Source organism: Piliocolobus tephrosceles, chromosome 16 (assembly GCF_002776525.5).
Source record: "Piliocolobus tephrosceles isolate RC106 chromosome 16, ASM277652v3, whole genome shotgun sequence".
Lineage (NCBI taxonomy): Eukaryota > Metazoa > Chordata > Mammalia > Primates > Cercopithecidae > Piliocolobus > Piliocolobus tephrosceles.
The window spans coordinates 50,906,188-50,923,403 of NC_045449.1; the positions used below are offsets into that span (position 1 = coordinate 50,906,188).

General features: G+C 44.0%; 1 protein-coding gene across 3 annotated transcripts in view; it reads right to left on the reverse strand.

Moving 5' to 3' along the window:
- Positions 1 to 17,216, reverse strand: part of STAT5B (signal transducer and activator of transcription 5B) — a 79,424-nt gene that overhangs the window by 23,312 nt on the left and 38,896 nt on the right. For 2 of the 3 annotated variants that reach the window (XM_023204089.2, XM_023204088.2), the window contains exons 2-5: positions 10,492 to 10,629; positions 6,038 to 6,194; positions 2,961 to 3,050; positions 1,545 to 1,719 (exon numbers count right to left, since the gene is read on the reverse strand). In XM_023204089.2, the coding sequence (XP_023059857.1) occupies positions 1,545 to 1,719; positions 2,961 to 3,050; positions 6,038 to 6,194; positions 10,492 to 10,619 (550 nt within the window). In that variant the 5' untranslated portion in view covers positions 10,620 to 10,629. Of the gene's footprint in view, positions 1 to 1,544; positions 1,720 to 2,960; positions 3,051 to 6,037; positions 6,195 to 10,491; positions 10,630 to 17,216 lie in introns of those variants that run through there. The other variant, XM_023204090.2, reaches the window with a different exon arrangement.

Consider the following 17,216-nt stretch of genomic DNA (forward strand, 5'->3'; position numbering starts at 1 on the left):
CCAGTGGAGAAGAGAAAGAGTAAATAAATAATATCACTATAGACATAAGATGGAACCTACATACATGGAATTACAGGAGCATGTGCTATATGTGTGTGTGTGTGTGTGCTGTGTGTCTGTGTGTGGTGTGTGTGTGTGTGCTGTGTGTGGTGAGTGTGTGTGCGCTGTGTGTCTGTGGGGTGTGAGTGTGCTGTGTGTGTGTGTGCTGTGTGTGTGTGTGCTGTGTGTGTTGTGTGTGTGCTGTGTGGGGTGTGTGCGCTGTATATGATGTGCTGTAGGGGTGTGTGCTGTGTGCGTGAGTGTGTGTGTGTGATGTGTGTGGTGTGTGTGTGGTGTGTATGTGTGCTGTGTGTGTGTGCTGTGTGTGTGTGTGTTTGGAGGGGCTGGGTGGTTGAGCCAAAGCTTCTCTGAGACTGAGCTGGGCACGGAAGCATAGAGAGGAAACTATTAAAGCTCAAACTGCCAAATTGCTACAGGGTCAAGAGGGGGCGCTGGTGGGGCTCCACAGCCTCACCAAAAACTGAAGCTCTTTGTGCTCTAAGTACTAAGAAGGATTTATACCAGGCTAGGGGAGCTTTGTCCATAAGGGCTACCTAAGGGGCGTTAAGTGTACTCTGTTCCAGGAAGACCTTTGTGAATAACTGCACAGAACATTAGAAATCAGTTACTACAAATACAGGTCCTTAGTACTTACACATCCCTGCTTAGAAAGGTTTCTTTTCCTCCTTAGAGATAGGGTCTTACTATGTTGCCTAAGCTAGTCTGAAACTACTGGACTCAAGTGATCCTCCTGCCTTGGCCTCCCAAAGCACCAGGATTGCAGGTGTGCAAAACCACTCCCAGCTTATAATTTTTTTTTTTTTTTGAGACACAGTTCTGCTCTTTTTACCCAGGCTGGAGTGCAATGGTGATATCTTCGCTCACTGCAACCTCTGCCTCCCGGGTTCAAGAGACTCTCGTGCCTCAGCCTCCCAAGTAGCTGGGATTACATGCATGTGCCACCATGCCCAGCTAATTTTGTATTTTTAGTAGAGATGGAATTTCACCACGTTGGCCAGGCTGGTCTCGAACTCCTGACCTCAGGTGATCCACCCGCCTCACCCTCCCAAAGTGCTGGGATTACAGGCGTGAGCCACTGTGCCCCGCCAGAAAATTTTTTAAACATGTAATTATATAATTTCTATTTATCATTTCAGTAACGCTCCACTTACAATATGCCTACTATATAAAAAAGTATTGCCTGCTAGTGTTTATGTAGACTGTGAGCTCCTTCTCAAAAGAGGAAATGTCTTCCGTGGCAGCTCAGAAGCTTCCTGGATATGGGGACCTGAGCGAGACACGCACTCAAGGGCAGGCGCCCTGCCATCTCCCCTTCCTAAATCTCATCCTCTCAGTACTGTCTTCAATGCAAATAAATCCCTGATACTCAGAGAAAGGTTGCTGCCTCCGAATGGAAAATGGGCTTTCTCCCAACCCCACTGGAGCTGCTTTCCAGTCCCCACGCCCACCCTCAGGATGCACACTGTGCCTCCACTGCACCTCACCTTGGATCCTCAGGCTCTCCTGGTACTGGATGATGAAGTATTCCTGAGTCTGCTGCAGCTTCTTCAGCTCATTCTCTGTGTCCTGCGTGACCAGTCGCAGCTCCTCAAACGTCTGGTTGATCTGGAGGTGTTTCTGGGACATGGCGTCAACAAGGCTTCCAGCTGGAGAACTACCCTGGGAACAGATAGGGGGCAGTGCAAGGTAGTGGGAATGGGAGGAAGCCTGAGGCCTTAATCCCCAGGAAAAGCCTATGCCAGCTCCTGCAACTGGGCTAAGACCCCAAAAGGTAAATTTTGAGTCGGGAGGAATAGCAAACGTCATCTGTGAGACACAGGGTGGAGTGGGAAAAGTGAGAAACAGGGGAGCGGACAGATCACGGTTCAGATCACAAAGCATGGGAGAAGCTTCCATTTCAGATCTGACCTCCACCAGAGTATCCTAAACGGGGTCAATTGAATTACCTTTGGAGAGACTAGAACATAACCTGTTCCAGTGTCACGTGGGTTTTCCTACTAATGAGGAGGTGGAGTGATTCCTCTTCCACTCACTGACCCAATGCAAGGACGGCATTAAGCATTAGGGAAGCCATGGGGAGCAGGGCCATGTGAACACACATCATCTGTGTCCTCACTCAAGATATTCTCATGATGGAATCATTTGCTTCCACTATGGAAGAGGCCAGACCTCTCACAGGCATCCTGGAGACCCCAGGATGAAGTGATGGGGGAGGCATAAACAAGGTCTCTGTGGACCCAGCCCTGTAAGTGACCTGGTCAGACAACAACTTCCACACCTGATTCAGGGCTAGGGAAAAGTCTTTCCTAAGTATTCTCACCTGAATATGAGTATGCCTTTACTAAAAAATTAGTCAGTTGAGGTTGAATTACTTTGCACTTGTTCATATTGTTTTGTGGTTGCAATCTCATCAAGGTTATAAATCAGTTAAGATCCAACACCATATCTTCTATTTCTTTTCTTTTTCTCTTTTTTTTGAGACAGGGTCTCATTCCATCACCCATGAGTGCAGGGGTACGATCATGGCTCACTGCAGCCTTTACCTCCTGGGCTTAAGGGATCTTCCCACTTCAGCTTTCCGAACAGTCAGGACTACAGGCATGTGCCACCGTGCCCAGCTAATTTTTTTTTTTTTGTATTTTTGTTAGAGATAAGGTTTCACCATGTTACCCAGGGTGCTCTCGAACTCCTCGGCTCAGGCAATCTGCCTGCCTCAGCCTCCCAAAGTGCTGGGCTGCACTCAGTCACATCTCCTATTTCTTTTGTGCCCGTTAGGATGATGCTCTCTTTAAAGAGACACTAGTAGTGCACCCTGAGTCACCTTGACAAAGGTGGGTCCAGAGGGAGGTGGGTAAGAAGAGACTTCCCGACTGCCCTCCCCACACGTATGGGACACTCACATTGTTGGCTTCTCGGACCAATCTCTGCTCATTGTACAATATATGGCGGATGCAGCGGACCAGCTCCATGGGGCAGCGGTCATACGTGTTCTGAAAGAATCCGACAGCAGACATCAATTTGTGCCATTCCACACTATGGGCTCTAACCATGCCTCAGGATGGGGAGCCTCCTGAGGGACCTCCTGAATCACAGGAGACACTGTTCCTCCAATACCAACAGGAATAAGAAGGCACATCATGGAAACCCAATTACGGTGAAAAGGTAAGACTGTTTTACTTCTTTTTTCCTTTTTTTTTGAGACTGAGTCTCACTCTGTTGCCCAGGCTGGAGTGCAGTGGCACAGCCTCGGCCCACTGCAACCTCTACCTCCCAGGTTCAAGTGATTCTCCTGCCTTAGCCTTCCGAGTAGCTGGGATTACAGGCGCCTGACACCATGCCTGGCTAAGTTTTGTCTTTTTAGTAGAGATGGGGTTTCACCATGTTGGCCAGGCTGGTCTCAAACTCCTGACCTCAGGTATCCACCGGCCTTGGCCTCCTAAAGTGCTGTTTTATTTTTTGCATCTTAATTTGCCTAAAGTATCTGGGGAACATTCTTAAAAATGGAATAAATAGCCGGGCGCGGTGGCTCAAGCCTGTAATCCCAGCACTTTGGGAGGCCGAGACGGGTGGATCACGAGGTCAGGAGATCGAGACCATCCTATCCTGGCTAACACGGTGAAACCCCGTCTCTACTAAAAAATACAAAAAACTTGCCGGGCGAGGTGGCGGGCGCCTGTAGTCCCAGCTACTCCGGAGGTTGAGGCAGGAGAATGGCGTAAACCCAGGAGGCGGAGCTTGCAGTGAGCTGAGATCTGGCCACTGCACTCCAGCCTGGGCAACAGAGCGAGACTCCGTCTCAAAAAAAAAAAAAAAAAAAATGGAATAAATAAGTTTTAAAAGCCTCGCCAGAGGAGACACTGGACACTACCCTCAACTGGGCAATCAAAACTACCACCACCAATGAGGGGACGAGGGACACTGCCCGTCTGGATGTGATACCCGAGAAGGACACAACGTCACCTACAGTTGTCCCTTGGTATCTGTGGGGGCTGGTTCCAAGACCCTCTTGGATACCAAAATCTGCAGATGCTCAAGTTCCTTATATAAAATGGCATCATTTTGCATAGAACCCATGCAATCCTCCCATACACTTTAAACCACCTACAGATTGCTTATACTATCTAACACAAAGGAAATGCTATGTAAATAGCTGTTCTGTCATATCTTTGTTTGTATTTTTAAAATCGCTGTATTGTTACTTTTTTTCTTTTCCTGAGTATTTCTGAGCTGCGGTTGGTGGAATCGGAGGATGCAGAACCCACGGACGTGGACAGTCAACTATATTTAAAAGTCAGCTCAGAGATGTGCAACGTTAAGGTAATCATGAGGAAACATCAGACAAACCCCAAATGAGGAACATTTTATCTTTAAAAAGCAGGGGGTACATGAATTATTATTATTATTTTTTGAGATGGAATTTCGCTCTTGTCACCCAGGCTGGAGTGCAATGGCATGGTCTCGGCTCACTGCAACCTCCGCCTCCCAGGTTTAAGCGATTCTCCTGCCTCAGCCTCCTGAGTAGCTGAGATTACAGGTGTCTACCACCGCACCCAGTTAATTTCTGTATTTTTAGTAGAGACGGGGTTTCACCATGTTGGCCAGGCTGGTCTTGAAACTCCTGACCTTAGATGATTCGCCCACCTCGGCCACCCAAAGTGCTGGGATTACAGGTGTGAGCCACTGCACCCAGCCTACATTAATTATTTTAAAATGTCAATGTAATGAAAGACAAAGTAAGGTTCCAAATGGTTCCAGATTAAAGGAGATTAAAGAGGCATGATGACTAGATGCCGTATGTGGTCTTGGACTGGATTCTTGGCTGCAGCGGGAAAATACCCTAAAGGGCATGTTTGAGTTAGGTGACAAAATGGAAATGCAGAAGAGTACCTAAAAGTATTATATCAATGCTAAATTTAGTGGAGTTGATCAGTGTATTATAACCATGCAAGACAAGGTTCATTCTTAGAAAATGCACAGAGGGGCTGGGCAAAGTGGCTCACGCCTGTAATCCCAGCACTTTGGGAGGCCAAGGCAGGCGGATCACCTGAGGTCGGGAGTTCAAAACCAGCCTGACCAACATGGAGAAACCCCATCTCTACTAAAAATACAAAAATTAGACGGGCGTGGTGGCATGCACCTGTAGTCCCAGCTACTCAGGAGGCTGAGGCAGGAGAATCACTTCAACCCGGGAAGCAGAGGTTGCGGTGAGCTGAGACTACGCCACTGCACTCCAGCCTGGGCAACAAGAGTGAAACTCCATCTCAAAAAATAAAAAAAGACAATGCACAGAGGGACCGGGCACGGTGGCCCATGCCTATAATCCCAACACTTAGGGAGGTTGAGGTGTGGATCACCTGAGGTCAGGAGTTCAGGAGTTCAAGACCATCGTGGCCAACATGGCAAAACCCTGTCTCTACTACAAATACAAAAAAAAAATTGCCAGGCAAGGTGGCAGGAGCCTGTAATCCCAGCTACTTGGTAGGCTAAGGCAGGAGAATCACTTGAACCCAGGAGGCGGAGGTTGCAGTGAGCTGAGATCGCTCCACTGCACTCCAGCCTGCGTGACAGAGCAAGACTCCGTCTCAAAAATAAATACATAAATAAATAAAAATAAAAAAAAGAAAATGCACAGAGGTACTTACTGGTGCAGGGACACAAGGTATGCAACTTACTCTCCACTGACTGAAAAACGTGTGTGTGTAGAGACAGCAAGGAGTATATGACAACATAAAAGTCAACAATAGGTGAATATGGGCATACGTGGGGAATCTTTGGATGATTCTCGTAACTTTCTGGAAGTTTGAAATTATTCTCAAATAAAAAGTGAAAAAAAAAAAAAAGACCAAAACCAAACAACAAGAACCTTATGCATGTACATATAACTCAACAATACTGGACTGAAGGAGAGAAAAAGTCTCTACAGGAAGAAGACCCCCGAGGGAAGATAATTAAGTGTGACCCCAGAGCCCACACCCACCTGGAGCTGCGTGGCGTAGTGCCCCAGCTTGATCTTCAGTAAAAACCCATCTTCCCCCACCTGGTGCTCCGCCTTCTTCTGCAGCTCCTGCACCAGGCCCTCCAGGAGCTGGGTGGCCTTAATGTTCTCCTGTGGATTATCAAGATCTATTGAGTCCCTAGGGGAAAAAAATTACATAATCTGTATACATACATGCACATGAGCCTGTATAAATGCAGCCTCAACACATCCCACTTTTTCTTCAACTAAAGTGATTTTTTTAATGCTCACTGCAAATTTTAAGAAACAGCCCAACAGAAATGGACTCAATGCCTACATTAATCTATTTGTAAGTTACTAAATAGTTGGATTATACTGTAGCTTTCATTCTTTTTTTAAAAAAAAATTTTTTTTAACAATGTGCTGCCCCTCCTCCTTTCTCTCAAGGATATGCTTGGTGCTTATGCTATTTGCTCCCAGAAATGCAAGGAAAAGGAAAGGGTTCTGTGTACTCTGAAGGAAATAAGGACTTGGATAATTTCCTATTTATAGTTACCCCTCACGGGTGGAAAGGAGGCACAAGGCCAAGACTCTTCTACGTGTCCTTTCCAGCCTCAAGGAGTTTGGTATCTGCAGGTTTCTTAGGTAGAGATAGGTGAAAGAAATTATTGCTACTTCTAAGAAGCCCTGGAAATGAGACATTCAGGCAGACAGTGCCTACAAGCATTTATATGAGTCAGACATATCACTAGTTGCAGATCCAGGACCTGAAGGCAATGCCAACTTCTCCGGTAAACAAAGGAAACCACGCTACAGACTCTGCATTGATTTTGATCTATTAAACTGGTGACAGGGATTTGGATGGTCTCCCTCCCTCCTTTCTTTCTTTCCTTTTTTCTTTCTTTCTTCTACAACTTAGGCAACAATTGACACTGGAAAGTACCAAATTACTTAGTCACTGAAGAAACCAAACAGCTGTTGGACTGAAATAACATTCAATAACTGCTGACTGGGTCTGCAGCCAAACAAGATAGTGGTAGCTAAAAGGCTCTGCCATCCCTAAATCCCTGAAGATAGCAACTAATTTCAAAAAGAGGCACCAACAGGTGTATCAAAACAGTGATACCAGCCCAGCGTGGTGGCTCACGCCTGTAATCCTAGCACTTTGGGAGGCTGAGATAGGCTGATTGCCTGAGCTCAGGAGTTGGAGACCAGCCTGAGCAACATGGTGAAACCCCGTCTCTACTAAAATACAAAAGAAATTAGCCGGGCATAGCAGCGTGTGCCTGTAGTCCCAGCTACTTGGGAGGCTGAGGCAGGAGAACTGCTTGAACCTGGGAGGTGGAGGTTGCAGTGAGCCAAGATCGTGCCACTGCACTCCAGCGTGGGCAACAGAGCAAGACTCTGTCTCTACAAAAACAAAACAAAACAAAACAAACAAAGCAGTGATATCATACTCCATCAAATAGTACACCCTAATCTGCACCTTGAGAAGGCAGTTAAAGCAAGTCAGATTTTAAATATGTGTGCCCTATGTATTAAATAGAATATGTATTAAATGAAAGGCTGGAAGGAATGAGGGCAGTCCTGTACCTCTGTTTCAACTGGCAACAATGCCCCTGGTCTGGAAACCCACTCTTTTTTTTTTGAGATGAAGTCTCACTCTGTCGCCTAGGCTGGGATGCAGTAGCACGATCTCAGCTCACTGCAACCTCTGCCTCCTGGGTTCAAGTGATTCTCCTGTCTTAGCCTCCCAAGTAGCTGGAATTACAGGCATGCACCACCACGCCCGGCTAATTTTTATATTTTTAACAAAGACGGGGTTTTATCATGTTAGCCAGGCTGGTCTCAAACTCCTGATCTCAAGTGATCCACCCGCCTCAGCCTCCCAAAGTGCTGGGATTATAGCATGAGCCACCACACCCGGCCAGGAACCCACTCTTGAGAGGATCCAGTCTCTAAGCAAAACTCATAGAAGTCACGTATTGGTTCTTTACTTGAAACCTTAATTCTCTGTTAAAAAAAGACTTGCTTAGATGGCTTAAACATAAAGAATTGAAGATTTGGCTGGGCCCGGTGGCTCACGCTTGTAATCCCAGCACTTTGGGAGGCCAAAGCTGGCGGATCACAAGGTCAGGAGTTAAGAGACCAGCCTGGTCAATATGGTGAAACCCCATCTCTATTAAAAATACAAAAATTAGCCCGGTGTGGTGGCAGGCACCTGTAATCCCAGCTACTTAGAAAGCTGAGGCAGGAGAAAGGCTTGAACCCGGGAGGCAGAGGTTGCAGGGAGCCGAAATCAAGCCACTGCAGCCTGGTGACAGAGGGAGACTCCGTCTCAAAAAAACAAAAAAAAGAAAAAAAGAATTGAAGATTCTTCATTAAAATCTTTATATTCTTAAGAAAACCAAAGCTAAAAAAATTTCAAGTTTTCCTTAATATCAACACAAGTCTTTTAATTCATTCAGTGAGAACACCAAACGGGAACTCTGCTAAGTGAAATCTGAAATTAACAGAAACTTCCTACTCATGTTTTTCTAAATCCTCCAAATCAGGAAAACAGGAGAGAAAATGAAAAGGGAGTGGAAAGCACTAAACAAGGTACAGCTGACATTCTCATAGTTAACCCATTTTTTTCCCTCACTTAATTACATGAAGCTGAGTTTTTTTTAATTGCCTAGAAAATTGCCTTTCTTTGGTGATCTTTAGTTTCTGAACGGAAATTTGCTACTAACACTCATTGCGATTATTCTAAGGCAACATTACTGACAGGTAGGTATATGGCCCTCCGCAAATAGCAGCATCAAAGCTGGCTTCTCTGAGGGACTGTCAAAGAGGACCTCTGGCTAAGACGGTGAGGCTTGAAGTGTCAAATGAATATGCCAGATCGACTGACAGACTGTAACTAAGCAGCAAGCTCCCAGACCCTGAGCAGAGCAGTGTACATCCTGCTGCCTGGTGTGTAATAATGATACCAATTAAAAACCTGCATCGTTGCTCGACTGCACTGTACTGATTCTAAAAGAAATTGAAAACAACTCTCCCCTCCCCCAAGTATGTAATCAGTAATCTGGAAAATAAAGAAAAATTAAAATGCTTGTCAAATCTACCACCAGAATGTAATCAGTGTTAACATTTGGGTATATTTTCGTTTAGTGTTTTTTTTTTTTTTTTTCAAAAGGCAATCTCACTCTGTTGCCCAGGCTGGAGTGCAGTGGTGTGATCTCGGCTCACTGCAACCTCTGCCTCCCGGGTTCAAGCGATTCTCGTGCTTTAGCCTCCGTCTGGAGTAGCTGGGATTACAGGCACCCGTCACCACACCCAGCTAATTTTTTGTATTTTCAGTAGAGATGGAATTTTGCCGTGTTGGCCAGGCTTGTCTCAGAACTCCTGGCCTCAAGTGATCTGCCTGCCTCAGCCTCCCAAAGTGCTGGGATTACAGGCATGAGCCACAACACCCACCTAATTTTCTTTTAGTCTTTATGTGTATATATAAAATACATATAAATTAAAAACACCAATGTCTCCACTGTTAAATTATTTTTAGTTTTTTGTTAGATGTAAATTTATTAAGAAATGTAAAATAATTTACATTTAATAAAATAAACTATAAGAAATAAATTATAATTAAATTATATGCATATTCACACCTATCTGCCCCATTAAACACTAAATTATTATTATTTTTTTTGACACAGGATCTCGCTATGTTGCCTAGGCTGGCCTCAAACTGCTGGGGTCAAGCAATCCTCCCGCCTCAGCATCCTGGGTAGCTGGGATTACAGATGTGCACCACCACGTCCAGTGAAACACTGAATTATTTGGAGATGAGGGCTTTAATTTTGTTTGTTTGTTTGTTTGTTTTGAGACAGGGTCTTGCTCTGTTGCTTAGGCTGGAGTGCACTGGTGTGATCATGAGTTACACAAGTGACCCTCCCACCTCAGCCTCCCGAGCAGCTGGTACTACAGGTGCACACCACCACACCGGGCTAATTTTTGTATTTTGTACAAAGACAGGATTTTGACATGTTGCTCAGGCCTTCCTTGAACTCCTGGGCTCAAGCAATGCACCTGCCTTGGCCTCCCAAAGTGTTGGGATTACAACACAAGGTTGGGCTTTAATTTTTTTCATACAAATTCTACTACTTAGGACACTGCTAGGCATCCTATGGGCACTCGAAACATATTTGTTGACTGCTCTTTATTAGCAGTAATATTCTAATGCTTTTAGACAGTATTTACTATTAAAGGGAACAAATCCGATTTTAAAAATCCCAAGAGTTATTCCATCCCTTCAATCTAAGATGGGGTTAAATACTTTTCATGTATAAAAAGAAAATTTTTTAAAAATACCTTTTTATGGATCACATTTAAAAATGTTTAAAAATACAGCTTTGAAAGTTGCCATCATGACATCTTTCTAACCAAACTCTTGTGTTTCACAAAATATGATGCAAACATCCTTGTTCACCTACCAGGCTTGGCTTTCAATCCACTGGGATAAATAATGCCGCACCTCAATGGGAAAATGCTGGCCATATAACGCTTGCATCTGATGAAGGGCTTCTCCTTGGAGCTGCTGAGCTTGTATCCACACAGCCATGGTTTACAATCTGTTGAACAAACAATCAGTGCTTTCGGTGTTTTTTCTTTATTCCTTACATCCACTAGAGTAAATATTCACATAGTTACCAAGGTAAATGTTTTTATTATTTATTTTTATTTTTATTTTTTTGAGACAGTCTTGCTCTGCCGCCCAGGCTGGAGTGCAGTGGCACAATCTTGGCTCACTACAACCTCCACCTCCCCAGTTCAAGCGATTCTCCTGTCTCGGCCTCCTGAGTAGCTGGGATTATAGGCGTGCATTACCATGCTCGGTTAATTTTTGTATTTTTAGTAGAGATGGGGCTTCACCATGTTGGTCGGGCTGGTCTCAAACTCCTGACCTTAAGTGATCTTCCCACCTCAGCCTCCTAAAGTGCTGGGATTACAGGCATGAGCCACCATGCTCGGCCAAAGTAAATGTTTTTAGCCCTTTTGATAGACTCTTTAAAGACAGTATTCTTGATTTTAACTTTAAAATGTTTTCAAAATGTAGACACTCGGCCTGGCCATGGAAAGATACACAGTTGGGTCTATGAAGCTCTGACTATGAAACGTACTAAGGTCTTATAAGCAAAAGTACAAAAGGAGTATTAGGGAAAGAATTGCTAACTTTGACATCGTAGACATATTCTTTACTTTTGTTCAAAATTGTCAGCCATGGTAAGCAACATTTCAACAGTAATAAATAATTAACAGAGAGTTTTTTCTTTTTTTTTTGAGACAGAGTCTTGCTCTGTTGCCCAGGCTGGAGGGCAGTGGCACGATCTTGGCTCACTGCAACCTCCGCCTCCCAGGTTCAAGCAATTCTACTGCCTCAGCCTCCCAAGTAGCTGAGATTACAGGTGTGCACCACCATACCCAGCTGATTTTTGTATTTTTAGTAGAGATGGGGTTTCACCATGTTGGCCAGGACAGTCTCGAACTCCTGACCTCAAGTGATCCACCTCAGCCTCCCAAAGTGCTGGGATTACAGGTGTGAGCCACTGCGCCCAGCTGAGAGATTTTTTTTTTTTAAATCACTTGTTTTAGATTTGTTATTTTGACTTCAGAAATATAATAAACATATGCCGTTTTGAAAAAGCCCAGTAAAAGAAAAGTGAAAGTATCTAAAGCATGGACTGAACCCTATGCATTATCACTGGTTATCTAAGCAGCAATGCTTTGCACACACAGAGCACAGATTTATCTGGAAAAAATGCTGCAAGGTTCTGAGTTACTGCTAAGGAATTTACGAAGCAATGTTCTGTGAAATTATAGCATTTACAAATCTTTCAGACACAAAAACAATACATTCCACCTAAGAGGTAGAAATATGAACCATTATGCTCCAATAGCAGGTAGTCTCTTTGTTTATTTTTTTTTTTCTGAGACGGAGTCTCGCTCTGTTGCCCAGGCTGGAGTGCAGTGGCATGATCTCAGCTCACTGCAAGCTCTGCCTCCTGGGTTCATGCCATTCTCCTGCCTCAGCCTCCTGAGTAGCTGGGACTACAGGCGCCCGCCACCACGCCCGGCCAATTTTTTGTATTTTTAGTGGAGACAGGGTTTCACTGTGTTAGCCAGGATGGTCTCGATCTCCTGACCTTGTGATCCTCCCACCTCAGCCTCCCAAAGTGCTGGGATTACAGGCTGAGTCACTGCCCCAGCCAGTAGTTTCTTTTTTCAACATGCTCTTGATTAAAAAAAAAAAAAAAAAAAAGGCTTTATAAAACTACCATGATGCCCCCTCAGACTCACCTGACAATTTTTAACTCATTTGGCAGACACTCTTTGGGTTTGACCAGATTAGGGCAGAAACATTTGGGTAGACTGGGAAGGGACTTCGAGTAACTATAAGGACTGAAAATGAATCTTGCTCTAACACTATTTTCCATAATGTAGAGTTTGGTATAAGGCAGGGTTATCTTGAATTCCATCCCACATGATTTGGCTACTGATTTGCACAATTCTCCTAAGAACTAGGTTACAGTTAGGGGCTGGCGACTTGGACTTGGATTTTGTTTACTACCAGAGACTGCACAAGTGTGTTAGGAAGCAAAAATCTCTTCTGTTAGTTGTAGTTGTCTGATCACATAACACTGAGCTATTTATGGGACAAGTCAGTTAGGCAATGATGAGGTGTAGGGGAGTGCCAGTTACCTATTTTAGACTTGTGCAATGCTATAGAACACTTGAGAAGTGTGTAATTTTATTTAGGGCTTTTAGGCATTAAGGCTGGGATCACTGTAAGACCCAATTTGACCCAAGACATCAAATTTCAGTGGCTGTGAGTTCACCAAAACACTTAGATAAAACAGCTCTCTTCAGAAGCAATTCCATTTTATAATTAAACACTGGAAGCCACTTAACTGCTCAATATATTTTTTAATCAAATAAATCATATCACAAGATTTTGGAAAACTAGAACAGATACCAAATCATGATTTTTGGATGAAGGATAAGGAACGGATGGCCAGGCATGGTGGCTCACGCTTGTAATTCCAGCACTTCGGGAGGCTGAGGTGGGCGGATCACCTGAGGTCAGGAGTTCGGGTCCTGCCTGGCCAACATGGCAAAATCCCGTCTCTACTAAAAATACAAAACAACTAGCCAGGTATGGTGGCATGTGTCTGTAGTCCCAGCTACTCAGGAGGCTGAGGCAGGAGACTCGCTTGAACCTGGGAGGCAGAGGTGGCAGTGAGCCAAGATTACGTCACTACACTCCAGCCTGGGCGACAGAGCCAGATTTCGTTTCAAGAAAAAAAATTATATAAGGGATGAATGAATGAAGGTGCTCAGGCACTTAAGTATATGGAAGAGTGATAAAAGAATGAAGAGAAGAATTCAGGTGTTAATCTTCCTAAGTAGTAAAAAATAAGAAGTAGGACCTCACCATAGCTCTCAATGAATATGTGAGTGATACCAACAGATACAAACATTCTCTTGCATCTGCATTCATTAGATGAAATGACTCAAGAGACAAAAGAAGGAAAGCTATGAAAACTTTTATCTCCCCAGAGACTCCTTCCTAGCCCACTCAAATAAAATGGCATTCTGGTCACTCTCTATCCTCTTAATCTCTTTATTTTTCTTCTTATCATTTATCAATTCCTGATATTGATCATATATTTGCTTACTCACTTCCCACCAGGGTGAAATCACCATGAACACAATGACTTTGTTTTGTTCACCATGCTTTCTCCTGGGTCTAGAACGGTACCTGGCACATAAACATCATAATTTTTTTGTTGCATAAATAAATGTATACACACAATTTGACCAACTCCATCGGCTCTTTTCAAAGTTATAATAGAACAATATACCAGTATGAAATACCAAGGCATGAAAACAGAACAGATTTCCATGTAAATAATCAATTATTTAATTGCTTATTATTATTACTATTATTTTTTGAGACGGAGTCTCGCTTTGTCGCCCAGGCTGGAGTGCAGCAATCTCAGCTCACTGCAGCCTTTGCCTCCTGGGTTCAAGCGATTCTCCTGCCTCAGCCTCCTGAGTAGCTGGGACTACAGGCACACACTGCCACGCCCAGCTAAGTTTTATATTTTTAGTAGAGATGGGGTTTCACCATGTTGGCCAGGATGGTCTTGACCTCCTGACCTCGTGATCTGCCCTCTTTGGCCTCCCAAAGTGCTGGGATTACAGGCGTGAGCCACCACACTCAGCCAGGAGCACATCTTATTCACGACTGTGTCCCCAGTGTCTAGTATGGTGGCTTGCCCAGGAAAAGTGTTCAAAAAATACTTGTGGAGCGAATACATAAACAAATATTTAACATGCCCTGTTGGTCAAGTATATTTAGGAGCCTATTACTGTTTTAGGAAAGAAATACTGTGGTGATATATCATACATGTAGGGGTATTAAAAAATGTCACTCTATTTTTGCCTTAAATTTTAGATTATTTCTTAGTTTTCATCAAAGAGTAGAATGCTGAGCTCTTAGAATTTGTCAGAATATTTTTACGATTCTAGTTGTGAACATGCCATAATAATTATTTTCTAAAATAGCATGCCATTTGAAGGATAATAGCTGGTAAATACCAAGTGGCAATCACCTTATTTTGATAAATACAATATAGTTTCACTACACATAAGTGCTTTGATAGAGTTGGAGAGTAGATTCTGCTTACTGCTATTCAGAAGTATAAAATAAAAGTACACTAACTAATACAGAGTCACTTTTATTTTACTGTTAAACTGAAAATTATCTATATGTGAAATATGAGATGACTTACTGAGACTATCATAAAATTCTAAATACCCAGTTTAGGAAAAAACCAACTGTTTTCCCAGTTATGTGAATAACACCTAGAAGCTATGTAGTGGTTTTTTGTTTGTTTTACGATCTCGGCTCACTGCAGCCTCCGCCTTCCGAGTTCAAGTGATTCTCCTGCCTCAGCCTCCTGAGTAGCTGGGACTACAGGCGCCTGCCACCATGCCTGGCTAATTTTTTTTTTTTTTTTGAGACAGAGTCTCGCTCTGTCACCCAGGCTGGAGTACAGTGGTGTGATCTCGGCTCACTGCAAGCTCCACCTCCCAGGTTCACGCCATTCTCCTGCTTCAGCCTCCCGAGTAGCTGGGACTACAGGTGCCCGCCACCACGCCGGCTAATTTTTTGTATTTTTAGTAGAGATGGGGTTTCACTGTGGTCTCGATCTCCTGATTTCATGATCCGCCCACCTTGGCCTCCCCCAAAGAGCTGGGATTACAGGCGTGAGCCACCGCGCCCAGCTGCCTGGCTAATTTTTTTTAGTAGAGATGGCGTTTCACCATGTTGGCCAGGCTGGTCTTGAACTACTGACCTCAGGTGACCTGCCTGGCCTCCCAAAGTGCTGGGATTACAGGCATGAGCCACCATGCCTGGCCGCTAAGTAGTATTTTTCTTCATATATGTCAGAACACTTCACCCCCTTATCAGGCTATGTCCACATGCCTGACATGAGTGGCATTCATCTAACCGACATTCATTCTTCTAACTGGCATTCATCCAGCCATCGAACGCTACTCTGCATCCACAAGGACTGTACCTCTGTCCCCAGGACCCGCTCTCTTCTGCTTATTTACGGGTAGCTCCAATTTCAGTGCGTGATGTTCAGACAAGGGAAGTGGTTTGTTCTTTGGTAAACCATCACAGGGGATTCTTTAAAGACTGGGAAATGGATTCACAATCTTATTTTTAGGCCAAAGATAAGAACTATTTGAGCTCGAATGAGTTGCACTCTGTGTTCACAAGCATTTCAGAACAACCTAAAACAGCCTTGGATGCAGAACACTGTACTTTCTGAAGGCATAAAGCACCTACCTCTCAACCTTATACATCTGGATATACCCATGGGCTTGGAGAGCCAAATAAATCATTTGGGCCCTCAGGCACTTGTTAATAAAAGTTTCAAAGTCTAATAGCTCATAATGTTACAGGCTTACTGAAAAACCATAAAAATGAATGTCCACCACATAAATAAATGATATAAGTGAGTGGGATTTGGAATACTTTTGTCTCAGTCATAAATATCTTTTCTCAGATGCTTTTCCTTTCTAAAAGTAAAATATAAACTATAACAAAGAAAAACATCACTCTCTCTGAGGACTTCCAGAACACTGTGACCAAGGTCTTGCCCCAGCTAAACTGCAGTGGAGAGAGTAGTGTATGACACTAGAAGGCCCACTGTGTATCTGCCAACTCAGCAAGTGAATTCTAGCGTGGGGTTGGAGTAGGGGATTAATATGAATAATATTATGAATAATATGAATATAATAATATGAATAATATGAATCTAGCAGATTTGCTCTGCTGGATTCATGTGTATAATTTAAAGCATTTTATAATTCCAATTCTCCATCCCACCTCCCCATCCCAGGGCCAAAGTCTCTAAACTGGGGTTAAACTTTTAGAGATAATACTGAACTCACCTAAACATGGTTCTGTCAAAGATAGCCCGTTAAGTCTCTCTGTGCCTCAGTTTTCTTGTTTGTACAATGGGAATAATAATACCTATGCCCCTTAGGGGGCTGCTGTAAGAATGAATTAGTTTTATGTACATACCTAAAACAGCGTCTGGCTAAGAGCAGGTGCTCTGTAAGTACTCACTGCTGTTCTTACTATTTTTTTTTTTTTTTTGAGACGGAGTCTTGCTCTGTCGCCCGAGCTGGAGTGCAGTGGCCAGATCTCAGCTCACTGCAAGCTCTGCCTCCCGGGTTTATGCCATTCTCCTGCCTCAGCCTCCGGAGTAGCTGGGACTACAGGCGCCCGCCACCTCGCCCGGCTAGTTTTTTGTATTTTTAGTAGAGACGGGGTTTCACCGTGTTAGCCAGGATGGTCTCGATCTCCTGACCTCGTGATCCGCCCGTCTCGGCCTCCCAAAGGGCTGGGATTACAGGCTTGAGCCACCGCGCCCGGCCCTTACTGTTGCCTTAAACTTACAAAACCAGCTTCTCTCTCCCATCTCTAATTTTAACTCAATTTAACAAACTTTCCAAAAATCAATCCTCCACAAATAGCTCTTGCTATCCTTCTCTTTAACCAGTATCTCCAGTATAAACGTTTCCATCCATCCATCCATCCATCCATCCATCCATCCATCCATCCATCCATCCATCC